The 25206-nt window shown below is 46.4% G+C and overlaps 2 protein-coding genes across 2 annotated transcripts in view; both read right to left on the reverse strand.

Moving 5' to 3' along the window:
• LOC125727810 (partitioning defective 3 homolog) overlaps nucleotides 1-6310 on the reverse strand; it is a 162444-nt gene extending 156134 nt beyond the window's left edge. The window contains 1 exon segment of the mRNA XM_049004804.1: nucleotides 5941-6310. Coding sequence (XP_048860761.1) covers nucleotides 5941-6060 — 120 coding nt within the window. The 5' untranslated portion in view covers nucleotides 6061-6310.
• Nucleotides 6311-10432: 4122 nt separating this feature from the next.
• Nucleotides 10433-24956, reverse strand: cul2 (cullin 2). The gene is made up of 21 exons (XM_049008520.1): nucleotides 24827-24956; nucleotides 23334-23471; nucleotides 22964-23066; nucleotides 22781-22875; nucleotides 21019-21124; nucleotides 20532-20614; nucleotides 18341-18437; nucleotides 17965-18075; nucleotides 17162-17324; nucleotides 16685-16809; nucleotides 16473-16580; nucleotides 16168-16227; nucleotides 15838-15966; nucleotides 15494-15580; nucleotides 15031-15183; nucleotides 14192-14269; nucleotides 13903-13969; nucleotides 12720-12922; nucleotides 12014-12115; nucleotides 11735-11851; nucleotides 10433-11391 (listed from the first exon to the last, which is right to left on the reverse strand). The coding sequence occupies exons 2-21, from the start codon at nucleotides 23450-23452 to the stop codon at nucleotides 11260-11262; spliced, it is 2238 nt and encodes a 745-aa protein (XP_048864477.1). The 5' UTR covers nucleotides 23453-23471; nucleotides 24827-24956; the 3' UTR covers nucleotides 10433-11259.
• Nucleotides 24957-25206: the final 250 nt, after the last annotated feature.

Below are 25206 nucleotides of genomic sequence, written 5' to 3' on the forward strand. Positions count from 1 at the left end.
GTGATCTGCATGTAGAGCCCAGGAGGGCATCCACAGCATCTGGGTCCCCAGGACTCTAGTCACATCCCTGCCACTGACCTCCTAACAGCAGGTTGAAAGCCCTGGCAAAAATTAGACACGATGACATATGAAACACGTGATTCAGATGCACCGCGTGCATGTGTGTCTGTGCATGTCTGTCAATCACCAGCTCGCAAATCACAGGTGGCATCTTCACATTTTCTGCAATGATTTATTTTATGACACCCTTCCGGCTCAGGAAAACCGATTCTGTTCCCTGCAGTATCGACCCACACCTTTATTTCGCTGCGCAGTCACTCTCTATTAGGCACTGAACGCTGCGAAATCCGACCTCAGCATTTAACAGCGAACATGCAGGATTATCTTTGCATTAACTGCGAAGCGGCACTGAAGATGTGTCAGAAAGTTGCCTTTTAATAGTGCCAGACATTACGAGATTAAGTAGCTCTGACAAAGAGCTGGCCGGGACCATTACAGAGTAGCGCTCCGGCACAAACAAATCATTAGGAGCTAGCAGTAAAACTGCAAGAGCATTTTCCAACAAATCGCATTTTATGGTAGAAAATAAACACGCACTTTTATTAACACTCATCGCTTTGAAAGAACCATTCAAGCAGTGTTAAAATTGCCTGGGGAGCTTCTATAAATAATTTATCCTGGGTATACTGGTAGTAAACCATTATTTAAAAAAAAAAAAAAGCAGGGAAAAATATAGGCAATGAGAGAGACACACTGCTCAAAGTATCACTACAGCAACGGTCAAAGTAAGGGATTAAGAGGCACAGAAGCACTGAACAAAATCATACAGAGGTAAAGGGATGGACTCAGGCACCTTGAAGGTCCAGCAGGAGGAAAGAGCATCAAGAACACTTCAGAACCAGAACCTTCTGAGCTGGGATCAAGGCCCCTGGAGTATTAAACATTAAAGCGGAAGAGGCTTCCCGTCTGCCACAAAAGCACGGGGGGGGGGGGGGGGGGGGGGGGGGGCGACCATGAAGAAGGTCCATAACCGCTAAAGCAAACATACGCAAATGAGGGGATAACGCCGTGAGAACATGGCTATTTACATGCTCAGCGTCAGCAGGCTCATTGGTGGTGGAGGAGAAGCAGCAGGACTGTGGAGACGGGTCTTCCGGGTGTGGGGACAGCTTCACGCGATCAGAGGGGCCGTCTCCACCCCGCTGGCCGTCTGGATACACGCTCCGCGGGCTCTTTGGCATAAACACACAGCTCGTAAGCAGCCACTTTATCACTATGCAGACCTATACGCGGCCAGCAGTGAGGCATCGAGGCTGAACTACCGGCGTGTTTCTGAGGACACCATTCCGTGGACGTGCTGCAGTGTCTCTCCTTCCTTCGGCGTAATCAGTGGCAGGAGACCGCAGGCAGCGCCCCCTAGTGACAATAAGATGTCAAAGTGCAGTACACATCCCACTTGGCCCTGAAGAGACCTGGTCGGGGCGTCTTACAGATGACCTGAAGGGACGACAAGCGAATGCAGGAATATCGTATCAGGGGAGGGTCGATACTGCCCATTTAGACACGCTCCATATTCCCCCAGTGGGGGCAGAGTCAGATGCGTCCACAGCGAGTGTGAGCAGGCACTAATGACACCTCCTCGTGAAGAAGAGCTCATCTGGCAGGAGCTGAATGATAACCTGGTAACCAGAGAATGAATGAATGAATGAATGAATGAATGAATGAATGAAGGAAGGTGAAATGTCGTCACTTCACCTCATAGCCAGCATTTCCGGAAGCTTCAGGACACCCAGGGCACCACTACGTGAAGTGGCTGTGAGCTGGAGAATTTACACTCCTGGGGAATGGAGATGTGTGTGGGGGTCTGTCAGCAAGTTCCCTTAAGGTCATTAGGGGGGATTTGCGTAAAAGGATTTATAAACTTGTTTGTATAATCTTAATCAGGGCTGACATTTAGACAGATGTGCCCATTTCCTGTTTTGAATATAATGCATTTCAAAATCTGACATCCGAAAAATCGTGCACACTAAACTTTTCTCTTAGGAGCTCTTATGTCGAACCACTGAAGTTCTCGAGTTCTGATCACTGGTCGACGTGAATTTTTCACCTGCAGCCAAGGACACACTGCGCACAAGCATCCTTCTGTCACAACCATTGACAAACAGGAGATGTGTAAGATCAGCAGAGCCTATTTTTGTCCTCCTGAGTCATTCCACAGTAATTACAGATCTTCCTGAACTGGGACCTCACACAAATTAGGTGTGGTGCAGCATGTGCTGATGTTAAGCACCTCCTTCTTTTTCACGAGGATGGTGAGGAGAGGTTCAGACTACTACCTGGCAAGAGACAGACCTTAAGCAGATGAGGGGGAGGGGGGCTAAAATGTACAGAGGAGCATAACATCACAAAGGCCGTTACCAGCCCCGGGATGCGAACCCACAATCCTGGTACTCCGGCCATTTCATGTCCCAAGTTTTGAAAGCATCATTCACTGGAAAACATCTGGAGCATCAAGCTGCTCATTTTTAACACCCCCCCCCCCCCAGAGTAATTATGCTGTATTTTAAAAAGACCGAATTCCCAATGTCAGCACCAGGAGCAGTACAGGAAGCCTTTGCCAGCCAGTACAACTGTGTTCCCACCACGGTCAGAAGAGAAGGCCAGCCAAGCCACTGAGACCCCCACCCGGCCCCTCAGTTGCGGCTACCAGCTTCCAGGATAACTTCGTGGGGGGAGTCATAACTTATTAAAACTTAAAACTTTGAGTGATTTTTTTTTTTAAGGTCCTTTTAAAAATAGCCCACTCAACTCACCTTAAAATAATAAAAACACTCAACGGACACTTTATACATAATTTATGATAAAAATATGTACAGTGTATCTGAAACAGCTTTAGTGTAACATATCCGCCTTAATTAGTCTACTATACTTACGATTTTCACAGACAAGGCATGTGCAGAATCTTTTTTGCGTGTCCATACATGGGTAAAACTACATTATAATAAGCTACATTAGTTTATAGTAAACTACGTTAGTTTATAGTAAGCTACATTAGTTTACCCCTAGTGAACTATACCAGCTGACTGGCATGGAGGTTCAGCTCTAGTTTACTTTCGGTCTGAAATAAGCAAAGGTGGAGCTCACAGAGAACACTGAAGGAGGCAGCTGTGGACCTCGACAGCTCAAACTAGCTCTCACACACGTCACCCAGAAGCGGAGATCCTCTCCGAAGCCAGTTCAGTGCACGGAGGATTAGGGCCTGGCGCACAGGAAGGTAGCGAAAAGGGATTTCTCCCAAGAATCCAGCTGAGAAAACAAGTACGTTTATACGCAGATTTGGATAAAAGTACCCAGCTGGGCTTCAAAATGACGGCATCTGAAAATCAGAGGAAGAAGAAGCAGGCGCTTCAGCATCCACTCAATTAAATTTGGTTCATCTCATACTGGCACATGGCGCAAGATCAAAGCTGTCCGATGAAGCAAGACATCCAAGCGGCTTTTAGTTACAGCCAGAGAATGAGTTGGGTGCAGAAGATAATTTGTTAACGAGTCAACCGATTCATAAATTAATTAAAGAGAACGGGGCACAGACATTCTGACCACTCCTAGCCCCCGGCAGGCAGAAAGAACCCCCCTAGAGGACAGTGACGCCTCAAAGTGCCGCAGGGAAAGCCCACACCCCAAGCAATCGATGGACAGGCCGCCGGCATTCTGCTGGAGCAGCGGAAAATGACAGATCCTGGCACCGGGAGGGAGCGTGGATTCACACAGCGCCTTGAACAAGGCCTGCAACATCTATCAGGACGTGGATAAAACACAAGCTTAACGCTTCAACAGAGAGACAAAGAGACGCAGGGCTCGCGGTCCCAAAATAGTGCTATTCACTTACCAGATCTATTTTGACTACATGTGCCTCGGGAAAAGTCTCAAAGCAGCTAGTACAGGCAATATATTCATTTTTATTGGGGGTTTAAACTTAGGTACTGGCAGATTGATTGCCAAATGGTACTTCACGTTAAGCATGCTACATATCCACACAGCGCTTTGACTTTTGCACCGGTGTTTGGATTCCATTGATAAGGATTTATTTAGCAAAGGACTGTGTCCCAGTTTTAATTTCATTTTCATTATATTTCTAATTAGAAATAAAAAGTGTACATTTGAGGGAAAAAAATCTCAAACATCTTACTGTTAAAGCAGTAAACAAAAACAGCCATTTAAGGGCACTGGCCAGACCTAAACAGAGGAAAACAAACCAGCCACTCATTAAGGACATCCTTATAACTGAAACAAACATTTCTAATTACATGCAGCGTAATTGGCATGACTGAATTATTCCCCCTGCTTTCCATTTTTAGAGCTGCGTAATCTTCCTCTGCATCATGTAACTTAATGTAATACAAACTCATTTACACTGGAATAGCCCTCCACGAGTCTGTTACAGTTTATTGTAGCATTATTTTAAATCCAAAGAAACCCTTAAAATGGAAGTTAGGACAGGGAGGATTTTAACAACATAACAGCGTCTCTTAAATATCCCATTAAATACTGGATATATTTATGTTAATGCATGTTGAATTTCGGTTACATCTGCGCACTAATTATTTTTAAGACTACACGTCTTAATAATAGACAGACCGCGTTCCCAAGCTTCATGCGTTTTATTCTTATGCTCTTTACGGAGGTGAACCACCGCTGAAATGACCCAGGACTGACTTCACCCATCAAAACTATAAAGCGAAATAAGCCTTTATTTTATTCCCCGCTAGTGACCGGTTTAAATTAAAGCAGCAAATTCAGTGCCCATTACTGTACTATCTATTATGAATAACACTTCATAAAAAGCATTAAAGCGCTTTTAGCGGCCGTTTGGCGCTGAAGTTTGTCATTAACCCCGCCGAAGCGAGACGGTGCGCTTACGAAAAGCGTAAAGCTGCTTAAAGCAACATTTCAAAATGATATTTACGCATTATAAAAAGTTACACGTTATAAAAACCTGCACGCGATTAAATCTCCTTTTTTTAGCTATTGCAAAACAGGCAGCTCTCCCTGCCCGTCCTGCGGGGCCTGGTGTGCCCGGAGCTCATCCCTCATTTACACCTTAAAAGAGAAACAGCACCATTCCAACGCCAAACTCTCGCAATCACAGATTTTTCTCATTTTAATACAATAAAAGGAGAAAGCGCTGACGTAGCTTGCTCTTCCCCTCAACAACTAACCAGTTGCTGTAACTAGTTTATCCAGCAGACAAAACACCATTTTGATGCCTCACAAACACAGCTTTCACGTTTTAACGCAATAAAAGGTGAAAGCCAAGCGGCGACTTGCTCTTCCTCTCATAACTAGTTAGCTAACTAGTTTATCCAGGGAAACAAAGCGGCAGGCAGTCGATATAAGGCTTGGGTGGGTTATGGCATAAAAGAAAGGAAATCAAGCGGCTGTTAAATGAGATCAGCGTGTGTGGATCCGTCATTAAACGCCCTGAATAAAGCCCCAGGGTGCGGGCTGTCCGATCGGGCGCCCCGGCCGGAGTGGCGGGCGCACCCGAGGACTAAAACATGAGGGGGCATTTGAGGAGGGGGTGCATGGTGATACCGGCATTATATGTACACTTCAGGCACCATTCGCCCGTTTTCAGTTTAGTTTCTCTTGGCTGGCAGCGCTGCCACGGGAGGGTGAAGCCGGGAAGTTTCGCCCGTTTGTCCGTAAGGGTCCCGGAGGCAGCCGCAGGAATAAAACCGGATCCGGCGATACTTTTGTAACCGGCGCGGAATCGGACACACTGTAACCAAAGGAAACTCGGTCCATGTAAACAATACGTCCATTTAAGGTGCCCCCCTCCTCCTTTCTCCCAGAAAAGCGCCATGTTGAGTTTGCCGCACCAGTCCCCGGGTCGCCGTACACATTCGGCCGAAAGCAGTCAGACAGACGTGCGCTTACCTTGGCGATCGCCTTCCTGTATCGCATCGCCGCTTGCTGGATCAGGCTGTGCACTTTGATATTCCCATCTCCGCACGGAACCACCACCCGGGTCCTCCCGAAGCACACTGTCACTTTCATGTTTTACTTTACGATCCGGTCCGTTCCGAAATCCTAGAGGCGGACGGGCACCTTCGGCGCCGCTCCGCTGTGCATTAAACGTCTACTGCGTCTTCAGAGAAGCGGGGCACGGTGGGATCCTTCACCTCTTCCCCATGCTGGGGACTGCTTTAAGCGAGCGCTTCTGACCACCTGTTTGTCGCCGTACTCCGTGCTCCAAGCCGGCGGTCGGCGTCTCCCCGCCCTGGTCACTGCCGGTACTGCCTCCCGACACGCAGGGACAGGGAAGCGCCGAGCTGAGGGAGGGCGGGCAGGTCGGGACACGAAACCATGTGTCACCGTCTCTGGGGGCTGATCACAGGCACTTACCGCTCCGTCTGCGGATTAACGGCGTGGACGTGCGCCATAAATACACGTAAATATGAGTATGAAAATGAAACGTCGCATCGGTTGATATTTTATTGAGATTTTCATAGCGAACCTTGATTGTATCCTCCCCTTTTTAGAAGTTATAAAACTATGCCTTTCACACTACACTGAGTATTTGACGGGCCGGTTTGAGATTCCCTGAAACATAATTATAACCTGTAACATCCCCAAGAGTCATCCTCCTCAAATATAGCCTTAATTCGACAGGGAAACGCATTTCTGTCCTAAAGGTCACTAATGCATCTCATTATTTTAAGCATGGGCGTCGCCGCCATTAAATCTGTGGGGGTACGTGTCCCCCTCATATTTCATAATTATTTGTTTGGACCCCCCCACATTTAACAGAAAATATTAGCTTTATACCAGTGTCCCCCCCAGATTCAAAATGCTTCTGACGCCCCTGATTTTAAGATTCTGTCAAGTGTAACAAACCGTCCACTTAAAATGTCCTGTCCCTGCTGGGTTGAGTAATGGTGCTTATCCTTTGTGAATTGCTATTATATTGATACTTTGCTCTAACGTTCAGTCAGCCACACATCTGTCCCACCTCTCAACTCCCAGTGTCAGTGGACGGTGGTACCTCTGACGAGATGTGCATCAATGCTTTCACCAAAAGCAGCTTTACATGGCCACATATTTCCCTGAAGTCAGAGGGATTTAGTGCCTTCACCCGCAGGCCAGAAGGCCCTTCCCTCAACTTGAGTATAAGGACAGTGTTTCATAATGTAATGGTTCTTGGTTTAAGTCTCAGGATGGCTTCTGCTATTGCACTGTCAAGAAAAGTACTTACATTACTTTAATCCAGATTTTTATATATATATATATATATATACATATATATATATATATATATATATATATATATATATATATATATAATTGTATTAAAACTCAAGGTTGCTTTAGGCGAAACTGAAATCCGCACAGAGCTGGGGCCAGAATTGACCCCTGAACCCTGGACCCATGAGGCAACTGCATTTCCACACTGTGCAATCAAGCCGCCTCATAGGAAAACAAGGAAAAGGGAATCTGTCTCGGCTTGTGGTTAGTATTATTGTTATTTTTTGTTGTAACTGAAAAGACAGCTCTGACCTGGGAGGGGCTCCATCACCAGGGAGCCACGTGAAAGCCCCTGGGCAGGACTGACACGGTTAGCATCATCCCATGGACTGCTGCTAAAGAAAATTCTGTTTTAGAAATAGCGAGTCTATGAACCCGAGTGTGAGTGGGATTGGCGATAAACTCCTGGATCAGCTCACTTGGGACCAAACAAGACAATTCAACAATCCCACCAGTATTTCACAAAGACTCAATTTTCCCAGAAGGAAAGGTGACAGTTATTAATCCTCACACCGTCTCTGCAGTCCTCACAGGAGACATTACACTTATTTAGCAGATGTTGTTTTTTAAGCCAACATACATTTATGAGGATGCAGGGTCAGACAATCCCTGGCTGAGCAGTTGGAGGTTAAAGCTCTTGCTCAGGGGCCCGACAGTAAAATCACTCAGCTTGCCCTGGGATTTGAACCGGCACACTTCTGATCACATGCACAGTGCCCTAACCCATGGAGCCAAAACAAAGACATTCACTCCAAGGTTACCTGATTATGCCTGGCAAGATGGCAGGCTGTGCTATTCGTTACTTAAGGGGATTTTCCATTGTCCTTTTGTGATTTGAACAAAGACCAGCATTCTCTGGGTTCAGGCACGTCTCTGACCGCTGATTTGTAAAATTAAAAATTAAACATATTACCCTAAAAACAGTCAATGACCAAATGTGTTTTACTTCTCTAAAAAAGTAATAATATGGTGGTATATTATTATGGGCTGTTCCTACACCCCCTGGGAGAAAGTTGAAACCGAGAACAGTCTGCAGGAGCTACTAGCACCGGGCTGAATCTGATCTTTCCCACTACAAACCAGAGGTTCTAGTACAACGCAGTCAGGCCTGGACAACAGGGTTGCGCACAGCAGCTGTGCAGCAGAAGGGGAATTAGCACGGAGTGGGTGACGCCCCTCCACTGGGAACCGGCCCGGCTGGTGCTGCAGCGACTGTGACGTTCCCACCGGCTCCCCAAGCGCAGCATTAACGAGGAACAAAGGGAGGTAGCCCCAGAAGGTAGGTACCATCCAAATGAAGATAACACCCAGGCATACACAGTGGGGTCCGCAAATCTGAGACCACTAGTGAGAATGTTTCTCCTTTGCATTACTTTCTAAATATGGGATTGTTCATTACCAAATGTACAATAGTTTGACTTGAATCCATCCATCCATCTTCCGAACCGCTTATCCTACTGGGTCGCGGGGGGTCCGGAGCCTATCCCGGAAGCAATGGGCACGAGGCAGGGAACAACCCAGGATGGGGGGCCAGTCCATCGCAGGGCACACTCACACAACATTCACGCACACATTCACACCTACGGGCAATTTAGCAACTCCAATTAGCCTCAGCATGTTTTTGGACTGTGGGGGGAAACCGGAGTATCTGGAGAAAACCCCACGACGACATGGGGAGAACATGCAAACTCCACACACATGTAACCCAGGTGGAGACTCGAACCCGGGTCCCAGAGGTGTGAGGCAACAGCTCTAACCACTGCACCACCAATGCCGCCCCTTGACTTGAATCATTGTTTAAAAAAAAAAAAATCAAATTTCATAATCTCTCAGCGTTTGGTAGCCTCCCTTTTTTTGACTACACAAGTTTGTGCAAAACCTGATGATGCAGGTTACCCCAGCATGATTGCAGACTGTTCTAAAGAGCATGTTGTGATGTCACTAAATGCTTGAGTTTCTTGTACATTAAGTGCCCCCGTAAACATTTGATAAGGTTGAGGTCATTGCTGCCCTAAATCTCAAACTCGGTCTCATCCAATGACCCACTGTGAAATGCCAATGTCTTAACCTCATCAAAACTTCATTTCTAGGGTTAAATAAAAGAAATCCCAGTTTTTCAGTGTGGTTTCAGATGTTTGGGTCCTGTAACTTATAAATAAATGCACCCAACCAAGGCCTATACTGCATGTCACACTGGCCTGGACAGGTGGTTAATGTGTCTGACTAAATGTGACGCTTCTTCTCTAATCCGTTAGTTGACTTCTCTTTGGAACCGAGTCCAAAATAATCCTTCAGTATGACTTGAAAAGACAAACGCATCAAGCCTGGTGTTTTCTCCTCGCAGAGAGAGAGAGAGCCGTGATCCCACTCGTGGCTGGATGCTGCCATGGAAACGTCGTCGAGGCAATTTAGTCGGGGAAGTGAGATGATATTCCGAAAGAGATTTCCTTTGTTTTGCTCAATATGTCACAATCATAGACATGTTAATGGGATGTTTACAAGCTCAGAAAAAGCAGCTATGGAATAAGCAGCCATCAGATTAGATTGTGTGTGTGAAACAAGTGCTAACGGGCAGTGTTGCAATGTTCAGAACCTTTTCTTCCCCTTTCCAGAAGGCAGTCGTGCATTTTAGTTGTCTCTGTAAACAGAGTGAGTACACTTCGATGTTTATCATGCTCTGCCTACCAAAACGTGATACAACCCATCCAAATCCCACAGGAGTTCACGTGACACGTGAAGGCGCCCCCCCGGAGAGAAATCTGGGAGCTGCTGCCCCCGTTGCTCCCGTGGACGTGTGCCACTTTTCCTCGGTTATGGATTTACACTTCAGATTTAATTTGCAAGTTTAAAATTTGCCTGTTTGTATTTCAAATCAAAAGCAAGACTGAACCCAAGAAAGTGATGTTTTTTCCAATTATCATAAAATACTTAATATGATATAGAATGGAATGTCGCCAGAGAATTTATCAAATTGATCACTGACCCCCCTCGTGATTCATTTAGGAACCACCTCTTTTTTGGCGCAGTTATTCTGAAGCTTTTAGTGGGTGACATCCATCAGTTAACACCAAACGAAAGCAGAAGACGAGTAAGACAACGAACAAAGTTCCTCCAGCCCGAAATGTAGTCAGCTTTACATTAATAACTTTAATGTTAATTCTGTAAAATACCAAATGGTGATAACACAAGAGCTGTGGAAAATAGAGTTTATAATAAGCATACAGCTGACAGGCACCACAACAAAATGTCTTCTGTTCGAGTCATAGGCTCACGTTCGTTCATCCCCCCCCCCATTATATTGGGTCAGAATCAGCACGATCCTCGTGATTAACACACATTTCAAACAGAAACACAATCAAAAGCCCCCAAAAACCTGCCACTCTCACCATTCTGTCATGACACGTACAAAGTAATAAAAAAACTCGCTGTTTTATTCATTTATTTGACAAGCAGCAGGATCGTTTTTTTGTTTACATTTTGAAGTAAATACAGTTATTGGTATATCACTTTTGTTTGTTTTACTTTAGATACATTTAAAAAATACCACAACAACCGCAAACGCTGAGAAAGGAAAGCACAGTCTCCACCTGGTGGCTGTTGAGCCGCTATTATCGCAGCGGCTCCCGACCCGTGTGGCATTTTTGGGCTTTTTTTGTCGTTTATGTTATGTAGCTAAAAACGCAACACCGGCTCCGGCGCTCACACAGCTGCAGGCATTTTCTACTGACGCGCGCTCGGCGTGGCACTGGTGAGGTTGTAAACAGCGTAAAAAAACTCTCTTTTTTCCGGGGCGGAAGGTGGGATGGGGGGCGTCTTGCGACTCACCGAAACGATCCTTTATATGGAGGCACAGCTCCGAATTCGTCCCACAGGAGCACACGAGACAGTGACAGAGAATTAATAATAGTTATTATAGTAATACCCACTGGGTACTTCTGGGCGCTTCCAGCATCATGCCACATAGCTGTACTCGTCCGCAGAGCTCTGGCTCCTCTCGATGTACTGCTTGTCAATCAGAACCTCGATGCACTTCTTTATCATGCTGATGCTGGGATTGAATCGGGCCTTCGACTGGTTGATGACCTGCCGACACAGTGGACTCATGTTAGAAAACTGGGTCTAAGACAGGATAGCCCCCCCCCCGTGATGCCCTCCTGTGGCTGATATCTGAAGTCCCCCAAGTATCAGACGCATATGGGTCTCTCTCACATGCACAGACACGGGCTGCTGCTCCTTTACTCTGTGTGGGACATGAATCACACCAAGGAGCTCCTGTGATCACATGAGAGTAACCCCGTGAAGCTGACCCAAAGTTTGGTCACTGCCGACAGGGCGGCTAGGACGGAGCCCGGGACTTGTGCCTTTCCCTACTCCACCAGGTACCTTCATGCACATTTACAATTTTATCCAGGATATACGCATTCACCTCCTGTATTAGTGTGTTGTGCCGTAGGACTTTGCGTGCTTTCATGATTCTGACGATAGCAGCTTGCAAATACATCTTCCGGTCTTCGTCCACAGCGCTCCTGGTCTGTTCCATCTCCTGCACGGACAGCCAGGCATTAACCTCCCAGTGTTCTTCGTTTTATCGTTCTAAACACGTACATGACACCTGCACTTCAACTAGCAACCTACAGGTTACTATTCTTAGCATTCTTACCCAAGTGGGACAAACGTAACAAGTGTCGAGGTGCACAGCCTCTACCTGTGGGGTGTCCTTTTGCATGGAGGTTGTGATTTTGAACTTTGTTCGTTTACTGGTGAAGGCCATATTTAGTGAGAAGGTGGATTCTGTCTCAATGTCTTCCTGCAGGTTGAAGAGGAAACGGTAAACAGCTCAGAGACAGCGCCACAGGTGCAGGCCATAAGCAAGGCAGAAGCCTCGCTACTAAAGCCATGGCCAACGACGCCAGTAACTAATGATTAGCTGAACGAGACTTTCCTGGTCACAGTGTGGCGGATTAGGATACCCTGCCAATCACTTGCTGGTCTAACCACTTCATTTTGTGATGTTCACTGCTTCCTATTCTGGTAAAATAAACAGTGACCGACACCACAGGCTCTCAGTCTCAGTTCCCCACCCCCTTATCACTATCTAGGCTGAGAAGTTTAATGTTTCTCATCTCATCCAGGATGCACTCCAGCTTTCTGCCCCGAGCTGCCAGTGGTAAGTTCCAAGCCACCCTGTCACCACAGCCAGGAGAAACAGTCAGAAGATGGATAGACAGATTTTTCCATCTACAAAATTTGATCACCTGAACCCCCCTAACCGAATGTGTTATGGGCAAACGAGGTACAAAGCCAGCACTAACACACGCAATAAGGCAAGCTAACACGCAATAAGGCAAGCTAACACACAATAGACACCCGCTAAACACCTGCTAAAACCCGCCAACACCAAGTAGGCCCACCTTCCCAGAGTCGTGGCTGATCATCTTGACGTCCATCAGGGACTTGATGGTCTTCACCAGCTCTTTCTCGCTCATCTGTGTGCTGTCCTGCAGTTCCCGGTAACCCACCGTCTCGCCATTGTTGAAGGCCAGCAGTATGGCCATCTGATAGGTGGTGACCATAGCTACGTAGGGCTTCGACAGATAGTTCATCTTCACCTCCCCTGCGGGACAGGAGAGAGAGAGCGGCGTCAAGTGGAGGGTTTGATGGGTGCAGGCCTGCTTCTGAGCTCCTGGTTTCCTAAATGCTTAATTAAAAATGCCTGGTTTCACTGCCGTTATTTTAAGCTGACACCAACAGAATGTCTGAAAAAGGGTTTACTTCCTACTTCCAAATTGAACACCTGCATGTCCACCTTAACCAAAGGCCAGCACCTCTACAAGCTTTGATTATTTATCCACAGTGTGTCTCTGGAAATATCCAGGACCTGCTCAAGGCACCGATTCGCACAAGGTCCATGTTAGCATCTGGTATATCAAAACAATCGCGGCACTCTCTGATTTCTTGGATTAGTGTTGTGATGACAGCTCTTCAAATTCGGAGCGGGTGATAATCACAGCTCACTGCAGATGCCCATTATAACATAAAAAAAATGCCTAATCACATGCCCACCATCACATTCAGGGGCTCACTGGATACGCTGTCTCACACCAGTTGTCCTTTGGCAATGGGAATTTAACAGAGGAAAAATCCATATTCAAATAGTGTAGAGCTACAATCAGGCCCTTTTCTATAGCAATCAGTCACCCCCACATGACTCAGCAGAGCACAATCAGCTAGAAAAACACAAGCAAGCTGCAAACGACATTCACAAAGGACTTTTTCCCAAAACTAAAATGGAGATTTAAACTGCAAATTCACACAGCACCTGGATGCATAAAGCCCAGCTTAGGGATTCATTTATAAGCATACAGCCATCTGTAGATAAGCCCCGTAGCGCAGAATGGCATTTCCGGGAAGGAAAACCCAGCAGAGACCTGGCTTTGGCCATTTAACGCCTCTTTAATGGAAAGCAGCAGGTTCAAGGTGAACGTAGTTGTGAGATGTGGGTTTGGATCGTTAATGGCGGCGACACAGGCCACGCCTGGTGCTGGGGCCACACCTGGTGCTGGGGCCACGCCTGGTGCTGGGGCCCCGCCTTACCTGTGCAAAGGTAATGCAGCCAGGTTAACTTCCTCCCGCTGAAGTGTTGGCTGTAAAACAGTTCGAACTGCCAAGAGAAGATAAGCACCATCACACAAAAGCTACAGAGAATGACTGCAACACAATCTATAAATAGTCCTCAGCCACTGCACATTACCAGCAGCCACATGAAATTATGCATGTGCACAAACATAAGCATGACTAAAAGCGATTATGTACAGCGGCATGCATATACAAACTAAAAAGCCACGCAGCGCCTACTCAAGTGCGCCCCCTGCTGACGACTCACCATTTGGACACTCTTCTCCAGTTCCTGGGGGATGGCAAAGGTGGAGGTGGGAACGTGCGTAAGGGGCCAGGCGCCAGCCTGTAATCAGAGTGAGGATAGGCCATGTCTGACCGCCGTGTGCTCACCTCAGGGGGGTGGGGGATGTAATTACAAGCTGATAAGTGCCGTGCTGTGTTCGGGCCAAGCTCAGAACGAGTAAGAACAGCTCTGATGGAGTCGCATGTAAGGTGCCCATCTTTGTGCCAGCTGACCACCGTCCGCATGGTACCTGCAGCTAGACCACGCATTTATCCGTTGCATCTGTCCCTGGGACCTTTAGGTCAGTACTGTCCCTACCCTGGAGAACTATGTTCTTCCGTGTCTTCTAGAAAATCCATTTCTGTCAACTTTTATTACATTGTTTTCCACTGTTTAGCTGATAAAGGATTTGGATTACAGAAAAATGCAGGAAATCTCAGGTGATAAAACAGGAAGTGGGCTGGTCCTCCTTAGTACTCGGCTGACATGCGTTACACTTAATTGCCATGTTTGTTTAGATATGAGTACACTCATAGCTGTAAGCTACCCATAAAAACACACATTAAATTACATAATAAACAGGCGTAAAGCCTGCGTGCCTTTTGCCCCAAAGGGATTCGGCTTGATAGTCAATATAATAAATTATTTCGGGGCAACCTTGCAGAAGGCCGAGGTGTGAAGCCAGCATTGTCAATGCGCCTAAAGACACAGCTCCACCGTCATTAGAAATGCCTCTGCCGCATTTCAGAAAGCACAGCGGAGAATGTTAAATGCTCGACGTCCTTCCAGTCTCCCATGGCATGGCTCCGAGCCGCTCTCACCTGCAGCACGTATATCTGAAAGCTGATACCGAGGTCCACCGCAGTCTCCTGTGTCTTGATAAAGTTGTTGAACTTGTTGTTGAGGTCAGCGCTGACGCTCATGTCTGTGTACATGCGGTGCAGCTTGCTGGTGAACTCGTACCCGCACGCTTGCTGAGATGGGAGCGGGGGGAGAGATGACGCATTGTAACAGAGGGCAGTGGTGGCACTATGGTAATCTCTGAGACCGGCAGCAACATGCCCTTTAGGGACGCCAAACCGGCATGACATCACCTCGCTCACAGGTGACCCCACATGCTCACTCTCACATCTAAAAGTCAGTGCAATCAGCGTATTCTGAGATACGTCCCTTTCGATATACGACCTGTCTTTCGGAACAGAACCCAGACATAAGTGGGGGACAGTCTGTACCTGTATATGGACGGTGTGACAGTAAAGCCCACTTAACTCAACTCGACTTTACCTTCAGCTTGTTTATCATGGCCTCCTCCGAGTCCATGGACAAGGACAGCCCATGTATTAATCTCTTGGCCAACATTCTTGCGTAGAACTGCAGCAGGAAGGAAGAAGAGTCAGCGGGGGATTGAACGGCATCTTGCATGGTTTTTAAGAGTCTCTACTGCCGTGCAGCCTCTGAAGAATCCTATAATCAAGCAAACCTTGAAGGTTTCACCAAACCCATAATCAAGAAAACCCTATTTCCACAAGCTGTCAACCAATCCCGGCTCCCTGGTTACTTAACCGTTTAATCTGACACCCCTATGCACAGAGGCATGCGGGGGGGAGAAGCAGGGGCCAGGCGCTCACCTTCTGAAAGACGTCCTTGTCGTCGATGTACTTGAAGACGGTGATGAAGCTGCTCAGCTTGTCCTCCACCTCGTTCTCCGTCATGCCTTTGGCGGACTTCTTCAGCAGGCTGTCGCAGTACTTAGCGAGCTGCATGCCGGTGGGCGACAGGGTAATAGAGGCTCCATCTGAGCAAGGGCCACGTTCACATCATGCCAATTCACGTAAGAAAGCAAGTTACAGCACGTCGCGGGCCATCAAGCAGTCAGCGAAGGCACAAGCTATGCCTACGCAGAGAGGCTAACGCATGTCTGGGGGTAACTGAGGGACATCCCAGCCATGTGTCCTTACCAGTTCTGGAGCTTTACAGATAGACTTTGGCTCCCTGTAGTTGACTACTGACGTCAAAGCCTAGGAAAACAAAAATGATAAATTATACAGATCCGACAGTAACATTTTAACAGACTTAACATTTTATAGCTGCAGATAAAAAAGATAAGAGAAAACTTTATTTATCCCGAGGGAAGTTCTTTATCATCAGAATCATCAAGAGAACCACATTCCAAAACAGACAACCCTGCCTGATCTGTATTTACATCAGTGTAAAAAGTCTCTGTTGCCATCTAGTGGTGAGAATGCACCATGGCTGGTCTCACCTTATCCAGGGCGCTCATGAAATGCTGATCACCATTCAGGACGGTGTTAATGAGCTGGACGAATTTACTGTGAACCTCTAACACGGACTCCACAAACTGGGTTGGCATCTAAGAAACGACAAATCATATCAGATGAGAAGGTCAAAGTAAGACCACGCCCCCAGGTGTCCTGAGAGCATCTGGGATGCAGTACGGCCGGGTGGGAGACTTACGTTTTCCTGAGAGAGGTTACTGGTAGCTCTGAGGCCCTCGTCGTGGATGTGGATCTGCAGCTCGTGGATCATGTGGGGCAGGCCGTTGGAGACAGCACGGAGCAGGGTGTACATGTTTGCCATGTCTGTGGGGGGGCGAGATGTTAGCACACGCACCTGGGGCTGGCAGGACCCCATCTCCATGGTGCGGAGGTTCTCGAGGTTACGTTATCCAATGCTAATCACTCTGCCGCTGTTTATCCTCTTCGCCGGTGGGCTACATAAACAGAAGGCCCCGAGGGCCGCCATGGCCAGCTGGTGGGGGCCAGGACTCTGCTGCCACCATGGGGGGGGGGGGGGGGACAGCACACTGGGGTCATGCCCAAGGAGGTAGCCATCACCACACTGCTCGTCTGGCTGGGTATAGCCTCACCGCACTGATAAAACCAGACAAAACCAAAGCAAGCGAAGCCCGTGCCTCCTGCACCACATACTAACCATCCCGCTTCTCCTGCCGCACGATACCCTGGCACTCCCCATGCAGGAACTGCAGGTGGTCGGCCACCATTCTCTGTTGGCACTCGTGGATCACCTTGGCGTAGGAACTCGGGTGCAGATACTTCCTGCAGCGCACCTCCTCGTCCTTCAGCCGGCCCAAGACCTGCAGCCAAAGGGAGGGCGGCGGTCACCTCGGCTGGCCCGGTAACGTGGGCAACTCGTAGCTCGATTCCACGCCAGGACCTGACGGCGTTTTAAGGCTAAACTGCCAAGATACCACATCAGAGGTGTAATAAAAAAAACTTCGTGTTTACATGCCCTCTGCTGACTGCTGCACTCCAGCAAGCTGACAGTGGACATCAATCCATCCATGGCCAGCCAGCCTGCTTCCTCTGCATCTCGGCAGAAACGTGACCCCACAGCCCCGGCTTGGCAGACTCTGGCGAGCATGAGACCCGGCAAGGACTCCCCCCGACTGCGTGACAGCCCGCAGCTCTGCGGGGCCACCAGGCAACAGCGGCTGGCTAGCTGGCTGCGTGCACCATCGGCTCTGTGCTATGGACCTGATCCGGGGCCTTAAGCTCCCAGGCAGGAAATCTACTTTGTTTCACCACAAGGGTTTTACAACTGATGTTGTGCCAATCCCAAGAACGAGGGAAGAGGACAATCAGGACGGAAACAGAACTGAAGCCCCGCAGGCCTTCGATGCCCATTTCAATGCCCCCCCCCCAACACACAGGAATTCCTCACTCCTCACCCCATAATGCACTGGGGCAGAGTGAGCCCAGGAAATGGACACTCACCTTTTCCATGTACTGTGAGCACGTCGACTCCTGCAGCAGATTGGAAGCTTCCTGTTTGTAATATTCACCTGTTTTCGTCAGAAATGGCCCCTCAAAGATTTCCTGATAAAACTGGGGGGGGGGGGGGGGGGGGAGACAACAACAAACAGGCAATAAAGATAATGATGTTCACTGACTGCATCACCTTTGTCTAGTAACATTGGTTTTTGGAAAGCTTTTAGTGTTTTAGTGATTTAACTCATCCATCCATCCATCCATCCATCCATCCATCTTCCCTGACATCTCATCCGATAGCCTGACACTGCTGCCTACACACACTAACAAGCCAAAAGTACCACAGTGAACTTACACACATTACCGGTTTTCCTGCACCCACCTTAAGAGGAAACTTTTTCTTGTACTGTTCAACATGAACAAAGGAGTTTATAACCCCATGGATTACTTTCTGATTTGGGTCCTCGCCACAGCGGTCACTGCAAGTTGGACACAGAATATTATGATTATGTCGCAATGCTACACTCTTAAAAGTCAGCAAAAGGTGCATCACTGAACGTGGATCTGTATCTGTTCATGAAGCGTGTGCATGACCAACACTGGAGCAGATACAGCACACACAGGTGATGCTTTAGATACAAGAAAGGCATCTGATTAAGGGCCAGTCTTCACTTCACGCGATAGCAGACGTGCCGCGGCACGTGCGAAGCCATGCTGCGCCTCCGCGACCCGTAACGTTCATATTTGTAGCGACAGGCAATCGCACACACTGTCACCGGGCCTGAGTTGGCGCTGTCGAAACTGCTCAAAAAAGTCAAATTAAAGATGCAGGGGATGAATGTTAAGAATAAATAAGAATTTTACTAAAACTAACCGTGAACACACACTTAAAATACACAAGCAGGATTATAGTTATTAACAAAAGCATTTCCATAAACTGAAATAAGATTCAAAAATAAGAACTACAACCAAATGAGAATAAATGCTGCTTCTAAAATCTAAAAAAATTAAATATCAAATATTTCCCATTACAATTTTTAAATACCATTTAGCTACAGTAACGTTTATCTCTGATCCTCTCGTGCAATGCAACTTGAACCACAGAAATAGCCAATGCGTCTTGACACGGCATGATGTAATCGGGATTATATGCCTGTGGCGATCACGCCACGATGTAATCGCGAATTTATACCTGTGGCATTCACATCACGATGTAATCTCGATTATATGCCACATGTGCAATCACCAGGACTTTAGATGACGGGTGAAACATTCATCCAGACACCAGCCTTTTGACACTATATGGACATTTACTTAACTGTTACCAAACTGTGGACATAAGTGCCAAATAGAGATTAATATTGAGAAGCCCAAAAGTTAGTGACCTGTAAAAATTCAACACATCCTTATGTTTAATAAATGTCACACTTCACACTGCAAAAAGTACCACCACACCATCAGCATCTTTTTACTTTGTATATCCACAGTCTCCTCTTTCAAAAGATGATGGAGCTGCTGAGCTGTTCTTTTCTTCAGTACCACTTCAGTGCTTATTATTTCAATGATTTACTAAAACAGTAGTATGTAGCATGCTCCGCTAACTTAATTTAATAAGCACAGGGATACTCGAAATTTAAAAAGAATCTATGGAGAATTTATACAAGAACTTTTGAGCATCACAATACACATCTCATTAATATCTTAGGCACACTATCAATTTCCTTACCAAATTGTGGGTGTAAGTGTACATCCATAAAGTACTGAAAAGCCGACGTTCAGACAAATGTTTCACCCATCATCTAAAGCCCTGGTGATTATTGGTGCATGTGGCATAAAATCGTGATTACACTGCAACGTGATCGCGACACTTTGTAGAAGCCAACAACTTTTCTGTTTATCCCTAGAAATATTACTAAAACCTAAAGTAAAAACTGAATAGATTAATGTCTTTTAAATAAAAACTAATCGAGATCACACTAAAAAATGAAACCAAACTAAATCTCACATGAAAATAAATATCATTTAGACTTTTTAATTTAGTTTTTATAACACTGATGCAAAAACATACATGGGATGTTGCAGTACAAATATATTTGTTTTAGTTTGTAGCCATCTGGGAGACTTTATAATCCCTAGCGAGGAATCATATAAATCCTGGTATTGTTGGACTTTCACAATCAACCATGCTTCAAATCTGCTAGCCACCATCATCGCCATTCTGATCATAGAGGATAGAAAAGGTATTTATATATAGGCTTTGCTCTGACTACTTTCTGACTTCCTGCTACTTTCCACCTGGCCAATGAAAGATGGAGGTTTGCTCTCATCACTGAGAAGAGCCTAACCAATGTGATAATTTTCCAATGTTGCATGGCAGCGCCCCTACAGGGTGTCCAAGGCCGGACCTTATGACTAAATTCTGTTAACTGTAGTGCTGCTGCGTCTGTGCAAAGTAAAAACCAGCCTTAAAAGCTGCCAGGTCACATTCTGAGGTGTGCCGAAAAAGTCGCAACGCCAACTCCAGGCCGCTTAGAGGCATCACGCAGGGAAACTCCCAAACGAAGGACACCTACTTCTTAATTTCATTCAGCAACATCCGGATCAAGACGGCCTGCAGGGGCTCGATCATCAATTTCCTCCACATGTCGAGCGCCAGCTGGGGATGAACGGAAACCTTTAGCGTTTACAGGGTTGCCATCACCTATTCACACACAGAGCATTTCAGTTCATAATAGTGGGGGCACAGCTTTGGAGAAACCCGCCGTCCACATATACGGCATATACTTTGCCCAGACACAGCAAAGTGTGACCTATGGCAGCGTTTCCCATCCTAGTCCTTAAGGACCCCCAGACAATCCACATTTTTGCTTTCTCCCTGCTCCTGACACTCCGGTACCAGGTATTTGGTGTTCTTGATTGTCTGGGAGCTGGGAGGGAACAAAATGTGGACTATCTGGGGTTCCCCGAGGACTGGGTTGAAAATCACAACTATGGTTTTCATCTCACGCGAGATCAGGGGACCGAAATGAACATCTGGAGCCCCTTGGTGAGCTCCCTCACCTCTCCAATCTCCATTAGCGGCTCATTCATGTCGACTCCCCCGTAGCCATACTGCAAGTCTGCTTCAGTCAGTTTGTTTTTCTTAATGAACTGTGTGTTGAGGTACCTGCGCCGAGGGAAAAACAGAATCACAACTGGGAAGACAGAGGTCCGCAACCCCGATTGAGATGGTGGTGAACTGGAGAGTGCAGCTGGGAATAAATCCCCCATCATGGCTTGGTGAACAGGAAGGTACTGCAGGGCTGGCCGACTGGCCTCAAGGTGGTCAGTGGGACCCCAGACAGCCCAAGCACCCCCTCACCATCTCAGAGGGCCACGTCGGCCCTGCGTGCCAGTCTTATTCTGCTTGCAGCGCTCTCAACACTGGATAACCACCAGAGTGTCAAGTCAGGCAGTCAGGATGCCATGGCAACAGGGCAGACGTAGCATTTTTAACAATATCGGCTTGAGGCTTAACATGCGGCAACACAAAGCGAGACACAACACAAGAGAAGCCAGGGTGTGATAGGAAAGCCGCTGGTGTGCTGTAGAGCGCCATTTGCGGGCAAGCCAGCCATGTATCAGTGTTTTACATACATGACACACTGATTCGCAGTCATAAAACACTGAAGGCTTTTTACCTTTCAAGCTGAAAACGCAGCCAACAAGTATTAACAGGGCAGCCTAATAATAAGAACATGACAGATAAACTAGAGTTCAGCTTGGTTATAAGCAAACAGCCAAATAAAGACAAAAGGCAGATATAAACATGACACGGCCAGAAAGGGGCAAATTTGTAGCAGCCCGGTACTTCGCACGCATGTACGGACTCCCCCGCCAGAGTTTGATGAAGCAATCATAGACCCCGTGTAAAAATAGACCTTTCTAAATAAGGACTCTAGAGAGAGGTATCAATTGCAAATGACATAAGTGAGCATGATAATTTGCACAGTTCAAATGTATAGGTTAAGCCTAGGATAGGTTTATCCTTAATGCTCGCCACCTAGAAAGCCAACTGGAAAGGGACGCTTTCTGGACATGGACAGATTTCAGGCCAAAAGCTGAGCGTGATCAGACTGTGTACATACTGCAGTGAGAATTCATGAGTTACTGAATGAAGATGAAATGGTATAAAGTAAAGCTGAGCTTAAAATGCGGACTGCATGGGGAACGACGGCCGCAGCATAGTGCTTGAGGACAGCGATGTCCGCTGTCAGGATGATCAGGGAAATATTCTGCCACATATATTTATACATTTAAACAGGTGGGCGACCCTGGAGAAAAGCACAGCTCAGTAAATGAAATCAAAGCACAGAGATACCCAGAAAACACACTCGGGTGAGGCAACGGTTTACCATGCAATTCAAGTCCAGTCAGCATCGAAACGATTATGAGTGAAAATAACATTTATGCGTTCAGTGGAAAAACAGAGTGAGGTAGAAGGCAAACAGATACGAAATTAAGCTGACATGCCATGGGAAAATATGGATTTTTCTTGCACATACACATTTAGAGCCCCTTTCATCAGTGTTGGGCATTTCAGGTCTAGAAACTACAGATCCAGACCAAGATTTCGTTTCTACCAACCAGCTGAGTATTTTGCAGCTGTGACTCCTTATGCTCGACTGGTTGGTAAGACAGTCTTGGTCTGGATTTATAGCTTCTGGATCTGAAATGCCCAGCACTGCTTTTCATACACACAATACTCTGAATGTTTATTGCTATAATTCAGGCAAAGCACCCTGATTAGCCAGCAGTAATTACGAGCAGCGTGGCTGGTTACCTGTATAAGCAGTCCATGTAGTCGGCCCCCTTGCTGTACTCCTCCCAGTAGCGGTGGTACAGCACCAGAAGCTGCTCTTCAGACTCCAGCACCTTCTAGAAATGAAAAGCACCAGGTCTTTAGCAGCCAGTGGCGGGTTGGACTCGCAGTGCACCGGTTACAGAAAACCATGAATCCTCATACCTTGTACAACTGTCTGACATGATTTTCCAGGAAAATCTTTGTCTCTGTATATAGTTTCTCACCCAGGGGCTCAGGGTATGCGACACATAGGGCATATATGTCCCTGTCACATGGGTTAAGGGAACAGAACCATTCAGATTTAGAAGCGCACAGCAGTAAGAAACAGAGCTCTTCCTGTTTCGTGATGAAACCGACTTAAAAGTCACATGACAATAAATCAACCATCAATATTTGCACTTGTTAGCAATTCAACTAATATCAACTAAACCGAATCACACAACCATTCATTTAAACACACACCTCTGTCACTGGCAATAACAATGTTTCACTTTTTACATTATGCGGTGCCACAAAAACACAGGCAGGATACGAGAAGCGGTCATTCCAGGTGGCACGCTCCACATAATCAAGCATCACCACAGCCTTGATTGTTGTCAGAAGCTTGTTCCATGTTTCATCAAAATCCACCACTCGCGGCTTTAAGGACATCGTATCCCGTTCTTGCAAGCTGGGTTGGGGAGGAGACAAATTTTGTATTACTTGACATCATAAAAAAAGCAGCATTAGGTGGCAGGTCTCACACATCAACAAGTACTCTGCTAAGAGTTAGATCAGAGTACAGCATGAACATTATACTTACAGATATCATGGAGATCTGAAGATGAAATTGACATTTTACAGTGCAATAATAAGTGACACACATTTGACAACACAGTAGATGCGGCTCTCTCCACATGCCCCTGAATTATTAGTCTTGCAGTTAGTTATACGCTCAAACTGTATTTTCAGTGTATATAACGGATGTATAACGTGCTTATGTACTTGGTGACATCACTATAAAACACTTTTACCACCACCACCACCCCCCAGAAGTCAGAGGCACCTTTTCAATAACAAATCAATAACGACTTTGCCCCTGTTGAACAACCACGCAAGAAATCTGAGTGAATTTGAAATGCATAACGATTATTCTTCATCCTAATAATTTCATCCCCCCTGTTAATGAGCAGACATGCAAGTGTTGGCCTGTGCATATCCTCCGGTACACACTGCGTCATGCGAAACGGACTCAAAGAAATCCCTTCATTGCTTTGTCATTCATCTCCAGAACGAAACACTTCGGAAAATCAGTCTCAGCCATAAGGGATGACCGCCTACCCCAGTACGTAGAAGGCGTGCTTCCATCCTTTAAATCTAAAGATGCACCAAGTTGGTTCAGAGCTAAGGCACTCAGTTGAGTGCTAAATATTCAACCAGATATAAATATGATTTTAAAAAATAAAGCAAAATAGAATGCACAACTACTTTATAGACTTGCTAGGGACCGCCCGGCGGGGGAATACCGGGCATACGCAGACACCGGCCACGACCTTGCGGGGAAACCGGGTAACTTCCTATAATCACTATGATCCAGCTTTTAAATTGAGAGACTCTTGTATCAACAGTACTGTATTCACGCCAACCACCTATAGTCACAATTTTCACAGCCACTTATGTAGCTACACAGCAGGCTAACGTAGCTAAGTAGCATGTTAGCTAGCTGCAAGTAATACAACAAATTTAAGTTCACGGGGAAGTTACGGGTAACATTAACTAAACTCGGCTACCTAAATGAACAGTTGCTTTGAAACTGAGACATTTTTTCAGCGAAACGCTCCTTAAAGTTTTGACAAGTAGGAACTGGGGTAAATGACTTGTTGGTGCGGCTGCAGACCTGACAAATCAGTTAGCTGGCTAGCAGGCTAACAGGCTAACTAACGCTAGCTCGTATCATTATATATTACACTCGGCGTGACGCCCTTCCCTCGACAAACCGCAGGATCTGACGGACACAAAAAAGAAGCGATTTAAAAAGGCCGTTACCTCTGGGCAATGTCACTGTTCTCCTAAAAAACTAAATTCCCCCTGCTGTCACAAGCTTGATCTTTTTTCCTCACTTAGCTAGCTACACCTCTTCCATTAGCCTGTCCCGAAGACGTCACCATCAGATCAGCTGTGGGGGAAATAGGTTCACATAATTACTACAATGGTTTAAGAAATTTCAAATAAAAGCATGAAATTTGTTTAATAATTAACTATGATACTATATATATCTCATGTATGCCATAAATTGTTACTCATAAATCTTCAAATATTATATCACATTATAACATTATACATCCAACCCTAATTTTTAATGGTTTAACCCGCAACTATGGGTCCTCGTTGCGATCTTACAGTGCAGAATTTTACACCAATAAGCT

The sequence above is a fragment of the Brienomyrus brachyistius genome, chromosome 1 (genome assembly GCF_023856365.1).
Source record: "Brienomyrus brachyistius isolate T26 chromosome 1, BBRACH_0.4, whole genome shotgun sequence".
NCBI lineage: Eukaryota > Metazoa > Chordata > Actinopteri > Osteoglossiformes > Mormyridae > Brienomyrus > Brienomyrus brachyistius.

Bases quoted from the DNA above. Each gene is read 5' to 3' on its own strand.
- cul2 (XM_049008520.1), bottom strand. From the start codon at position 23,452: ATGTCCTTAAAGCCGCGAGTGGTGGATTTTGATGAAACATGGAACAAG. The intron at 18,076-18,340 runs GTGGGTGCAGGA...CCCCCCCCCCAG, and splicing joins AGAAAAAGTTTCCTCTTAAG to TTTTATCAGGAAATCTTTGA. The intron at 16,810-17,161 runs GTTAGTATGTGG...GCCCCCCCACAG, and splicing joins GCGGCAGGAGAAGCGGGATG to ACATGGCAAACATGTACACC.